The sequence below is a fragment of the Miniopterus schreibersii genome (assembly GCF_964146895.1).
Source record: "Miniopterus schreibersii genome assembly, chromosome: 12".
In the NCBI taxonomy this organism is placed as follows: Eukaryota; Metazoa; Chordata; class Mammalia; order Chiroptera; family Miniopteridae; genus Miniopterus; species Miniopterus schreibersii.
Window position 1 is genome coordinate 51,873,618 of NC_138112.1, and position 6,480 is coordinate 51,880,097.

The 6,480-nt window shown below is 40.3% G+C and overlaps 1 protein-coding gene across 1 annotated transcript in view; it reads right to left on the reverse strand.

The window, feature by feature from the left end:
- The window catches only part of SLC5A12 (solute carrier family 5 member 12), a 28,495-nt gene extending 25,439 nt beyond the window's left edge, over positions 1 to 3,056 (reverse strand). Inside the window, exon 1 of the mRNA XM_081154129.1 lies at positions 2,421 to 3,056. Within this exon, the coding sequence (XP_081010255.1) occupies positions 2,421 to 2,759 (339 nt within the window). The 5' untranslated portion in view covers positions 2,760 to 3,056. The remainder of the gene's footprint in view (positions 1 to 2,420) is intronic.
- Positions 3,057 to 6,480: the final 3,424 nt, after the last annotated feature.

Consider the following 6,480-nt stretch of genomic DNA (forward strand, 5'->3'; position numbering starts at 1 on the left):
CGTCAGCCCGGGATGTTCTTCCCTTTTACGGTCCAATCTCTTGCTTTCTCCAGGTTTCCACTTAACTGCCGTACCATCACTGAAGTCTTACTTAAGCGCCCTACATGACTTCTCTGCCCAAATCGGCACTCCTGCCCTCTACCTACGCTATTTACTTTTCCTCTCTTGTATTTAGTAGGGCAGGACAGCACTAACGATTGAGTATACGATCTCTAATCTTAGACTGCCCAGGTTTGAAATACTGCCATTAGCTAGCTCTGTGACACGGAGCAGGTGACTTACCTCTCTGTGCCACAGTTTTCTAGCCTGCTAAATGGGGATGATAATAGTACCTATCTAAAAAGATTATTTTAAGGCCAAATGGGTTAATACATGTAAAATACTTAGAGCAGTGCTCAGCACACAGTTAAATAGCATATAAATTTCTTTTTTTGTTGTTTTATCTTTATTGTTGAAAGTATTACAGATGTCCCCTTTTTTCCCTCATTGATCCCCTCCACCTCACATTCACCCCACCCCCAGGCCTTCCCCATACCAATGTCTGTGTCCATGGGTTATACTTATAAACATATAAGTTCTTTGGTTAATCTCTCCCCACCCACCCACCCCCGCCTTCCCTCTGAGATCCCTCAGTCTGTTCCATGCTTCTATGTCTCTGGATCTCTTTTGTTCATCAGTTTATTTTGTTTATTACATTCCACATATGAGTGAGATCATGTGATACTTGTCTTTCTCTGACTGGCTTATTTCACTTAGTATAATACTCTCCAGTTCCCTCCATGCTGTCCCAAAGGGTAAGAGATCCTTCTTTTTTTACAGCTGCATAGTATTCCATGGTGTAAATGTACCACATTTACAGCATATAAATTTCTATTACTGTCTTACTACATAGTATATTTATTGACTGCCCTTATCTGCCATAAAGTAAGCTCCATCAGGGCAAAGATTTGGTTCAATGCTTTATCTCCAGAGGTGTGCCTAGAACATAGTAGATGTTTAATGAATATTTGTTGAAGGAATGGTTAGTGGTAAAAATGATGTTTCACATTTGGTGATTTTTTTTTTAATAATTAAAAAGCTTTTTTACACTTAAAACTTTCATGAAAGATGGCAGTTATTTTCTATGTGAAACTAGAGTTGTTACTTAGATCCTAACACACAAAGTCATTCTGCTGTTAAGCAATGGACTTAGATATTGAACTTGTGTTTTCTAACTCTAAGTTCTCTCTCTCTCTCTCTCTTTCTCTTTGTCTTACTTAGGTAATTTTTTTAAGATGCTAGCAATGCCTTTGGGAGTCAAAATTTAATAGGTGAATGGAAAAAATACCTAGAATATATTTATTTTTTCAGAAGTACACTAATGAACAATGGGGCTATCTGTACATATATTTTAGAACTAAGCATAAATTCAGCCATTTTCTCTTGAATCTATATCCTAGGTAGTAGCTGTTGTATGACCCAATCCTAACTGCCTTCTTTTGGGGAAAGAGGAGGTTAACATTGGATATTAGGGATAAAATCATTTGTGGAATCAAAGTTTTAAAACCTCCTAGAAAGTGTACAATTACCTGAATCACTTTTGAGGTCTAGAGTAACACTTTATAATCACTTATCTTACAGAATTAAAAACAAACAAACAAAAAACACGTCTGTTAAGAGTCCTCTGCTGTGACTTAGTATGGACATTTGATAAGGAAAACAAAAAATTTCTCATAGAAACTGATGTTTATCACACTTAAACATTGGACATGCAAATTCAATTTTTAACTTGATATTTTTCTTGAGCAATTCTTGCCCATTAAAATATGTTCTAATTTTTAATAAACATTACCATTTCCCCGTTGAAAACTGGAGCACAGTAATAATTTGTATTAGAGCACTCAGCCCTACAATCTGATGGAAAGAGGTACAGACAAAAGGGGTTCTCAGTAAGCTTTACTCACTATACAATCCCGACTAAGTCATTCATCTGTACTATCTTTGTTTTCTTACCTAGAAAATTATAATATTCATAGTATATGTCCTGCATACTTTTCAGAATACGTTAATAATAATATAAATAATAAAGTTAGCTCTCCTTCATTGATAATCTTTTACAAGTTAGGCAATGCATTAGGTGTTTACGTCCAGGTTCTCATTTAATCATTGAAATAGCCACATGGAATTGATTTTGTTCTACAGATAAAAGAACAGGTGTGTCTCTATTCAAAGCTTAAGCTTTTCCCAATAACACTGTAATATGTTTTTTCCTGAAAATAAGTGAGTATTCCTCAATTACCACGTGTTACCATCAAGAGGATGTGTATTGTTAGAGAGGATGTGTATTGTTAGAGAAAAAAGCAAAAACAACAAAAATTGTTCAAGTGGAGAGAAAATAGCAACTCCTCCCCAAAGGAAGACTAAGGGAAGAGCCACCTTACCTCGTAAGTGCTGGTGATGCCAGACCTGTAGAAGACGGGCAGGAAGAGCTCGGAGGTGAAGATGATGACAAAAGTGTAGACAATGAAGAAGAGCGTGAAGGAGGCCCCAAAGCGGTAGACCTCAGAAGGGGTCCCCAGGACAGTGACAGCTGACATGAAGCTGGCTGTCAGAGACAGCGCCACGGGACCAAAGCTCATTTGTCTTCCCCCGACCAGGAACTCCCTGGAAGTCGCCTTCTTTCTCTCCTTAATAGCAAAGAACACCCCGATTCCAGAAGAGATGATAAAGAGGGCTGCAAAAACGACATAATCCCAGACTGCAAAATTCTTCGCCTCCATGCTGGGAAATATGGCACCAGAGAATTGCTTCCACCAGATCTCAGGGAAAAGCTGCTTCCGAGCGCAAAGCTCAGTAGAGCAGATGCTTTGCTGAGAGAGCAGGCTGTGGCCTGCGGAGAGGAGGGTGACCAGAGACACCTCTGTGGGTCTTCCGACACCACGTTGTACTCAGGGACGATCTCAAAAGTTGACCACTGAGAGGAATTTGGTAACGATGTGGTACCAACAGATGAGAACTTGAAATCTGCCCCTGCCCAGGAGCTGTCTGTTCCCCTACTCAAGCATATGCCACAGAGAAGGAATTCAGATGTGTTCTGAAATTAATAACCAAGCGGGAGGTGAGGGTGGGGGTGGGGGGGATGGACTTGCCAGATAGCATGCTCTTTTATCTCCTAGATTCTTTTCTAAACTCAAGATTAAACATTACTGGGAAACAGAGGTGATCCAGGTTGACCACCTCAGCATTTTAAATGAGTGAAATGGAATCTGTAAAATGCAAACACAACCCCCTCAGGAGTCTTTCTCCAGAGTGAGGAAGGGTGGAGGGTGTGAGCCTGCAGTTGCCCGAGGCAGTGAGTGTGGGGGGAAAGGAGCAAAGAACCAGACCTTTGCTCAGGTTGGCTCAAGCTTCAGTGAGCTGTGATGCTGTTAACAAATCAGTTAACCTTTCTGAGATTCATAGGAACAAGGGAACAATGATCCGACAGGGTTATTATGAGTCTTTAAGTGTCTCAAACTTCCTGACCCTGTTTTCTCTGGTCTTTAACATGAAAGATAATAATACTTACCTTATTGGCTATTATTTGTGCTGACAGGGGAGCACATTGAACTTAACAGTTGATTCTCTCTTAAGTCTAGATCTCAAAAATGGAGCTACCAAAAAAATTAATAAATTGTTTTTATTCCTCAGCTTTATCTTCTCCAATTCTCATTTATTTTTACTAATTTACAATACTTGTACCCAGAGGCTTAGTTAGAATTAGGATCAGGACAAATGAGAGAAGAAAGGTGAAAACCCAGTTGTAGATTCTTGTTTTTGCTCTTGTTAGGCTCTGCCGATTGCTCTGGAGTAACCCCAGCAAGCCTTTGGTGGCAATTTCTCAGTTGTTTACGCTTCTTTTTCCTTCTCAGTGGTCTTCCCCAGCCCCACCTCAACAAAGCCTGTCTGTTCCACAAGATCTAGTTCATGTCTCCTGTGCTCCCTGAAGCCTTTCCTGACTCATATTTCTTGCTCTCCAACACCCCCCCAACTCCTGTAGGATGCAGCCTCCCTTGGTCCTCACTTTGTAACCTGCAAGCACCCTCACCTGTTTTAAAGAACCTCTATGTGCATGTCTGTGTGAGTTGGTCAGCTGTTGTAGATAATCAACTCATTGAAAACAGAGACACAAGTCCTGGTCGATAGAGCCCAATGAATAGCAGCCATTGTAGAAAAAATTAATCATTTAAAAAGCAAAAGAAGAAAACAAAAATTATCCATAATGCCCGAGGCCAGAAACGTTTCCTATCAAATATAAGAAACTCTAATTTTGCTTTCGGCATTCAGGTAACTGAATAAATCTTTGATTATTTGTTTAGTCTAGATACTGTCTTCACTCCTTACTTTGCTCCATGAATTTGAATTAGGCCACAGAAAGCTTTGATGGCTGAAATATGCTTTAAGTTACAAATAAACATGCAGAACTCTGCCAGGAGCTGTCTGTGACCTGTTGTTTAAATCCCTCCTCTAAGTTCCAGAGTTGATACGATCAGTGTTAATGAAAAAGTAGGTCTTTAGTATTTTTACCTTAACCTAAAGTTTTTAATTATTTTAATCATGAAGTATTCTAATTATATAACAGGTTTTGGTTTGTAATGATCTCAGCAGAAAATCAGAGCTCTGGCTTTCAGAGGCTTGACTACTTTATACAGCTCCTAAGCATTAGCATTAAATCCACAAGACACATAAACAGCTTGTACAAGTCAGGTGAATGCTAATTCAGAACACTACTATTACATCAGTGATGTTCCAAGGTTAAATTCCAGAAGCTTGTGGCTGCAGAATCGATGAGTACTGCTAGTTTTAATTAACCTGCATCTACTTGAATTCCATTAATCTTGGATTTCAAAACACTGGGGAAGTAGAGCAGCCAATGGTTTGGGATGTGAAGAAAACTTCATGGCTCTCATAAAGTATTCCTTACTTGCGACATTTTGCACAGCATCAATGCATTAATTTAATTCTCTGTTATTTCCTATTTTTTACCCTTTGAGGTAAGGGTATAAAAGAGAGACTTTAGTAATATTCCATGTCTTCAAACTCTCTTTTTCTTTCCCATTAAAACTCGCTCTGCACAAGGTTTTTTGCTGATTATAAGGAATAGCATCAATTTATTAATGACTTTTCAGGGAAAGCAAATGAACCAATACATTCAATTGCTACATCAACTAGAAAGTGCATCCCTATATCAGAAATATTAACATGGAGGGAAAAGAAGGAAAAACGTTCCTTTTCAACCTGAAGAAACCCCAATATTTCCTACACCCTCTTGCAGTTGCCTCAAATGCCACTGTCAATATTACACTTTATTCCTTTCGTGTAAGGTTGTTAGAATGTAAACACCATCATGTGCCCCACGCACGCACTCACACACACACACATGCTCCCCCAACAAGTAGCTTAGATTTGTCATTGTCATCATGAGTAGTTTCCGCAGTGTAAAATAGTCCTACGCCTCGCATAGAGCAAGTAAATAATAACAGAAAAGGGGAGAGAGCGTGATGACACTGAATGCTCTCAGTGCGAGGAACGGGTAAAGGGCTGGAGAGAGATACCCTCCAAAGAAAAGCTACAGTAGTTGCAGTGTCACTAATGCCACTTGTGTACGCCTGTTACTCTGGCCTGGGCCAGAGGGGAGGGAAGTGTCCGCGGGCGCCTTGGCCAGTGTGAGAGTGGACTGTCACACGGTGAGCGGGGACAGAGTAGCAGGATCGATGGCTGTTATGTGGTTTGGTTTTGATTTTAAACAAGGAAGCACAGGATCAGAACTGTGCCTAGAAAGGTTAATCTACGCTCCTACTTGCACATGATGAACTGCTTCGATCCAGTGGACATCACCAAGGATGGCTCAGGGAACCCCCACGCTGTGAGCGAGCTGCTTACGCCTGGGCAAGCTGTCCCCCCACAGTCCTCTCGGCGAGCAGGCCTGCTTAGCGGGAAGCATTGCTGTTTGTCAAACAGCAAAGGGACTGTAGCCATTTCTGCCTTCCTAGGTATATTGACTGATTCCTATTTTGAAGACGATAATTTGGTATAATGCTTACTTGTGCTTATGAAGACTGATGAGAAATGGACCGTATCCAAGAATTTTATCATGAAAGCAAAAAACTGCAAATCTAGGGTTTCTGCTCCTTCTTTGAGTTGCAAGGGACATGACCCCCAGTAGAGGTCTCTTGACTGGCTGGTGCTTTTACGAATATAGAAAGGGTCAAGGGTATAGACTAGGTCTAGAACGAAGTGGCAAAGAAAACAGAACTCTGCTTGCCGGTTAACAGGCTTTTTTTTTTTTTTTTGGAATGATGTTGGAAACTTGACATAAGAGTGAAGACAAGGAAATGGTACAAGAATCTGGCTGGTGGCAGAAACATTTCTCAAAACCAGTGAAAATGCCCCAGTAGAAGAGAGAACCAAAGGGACTAGAATAATTAATATTAAATGTTAACTTTTTTCCAGCTTTATTGA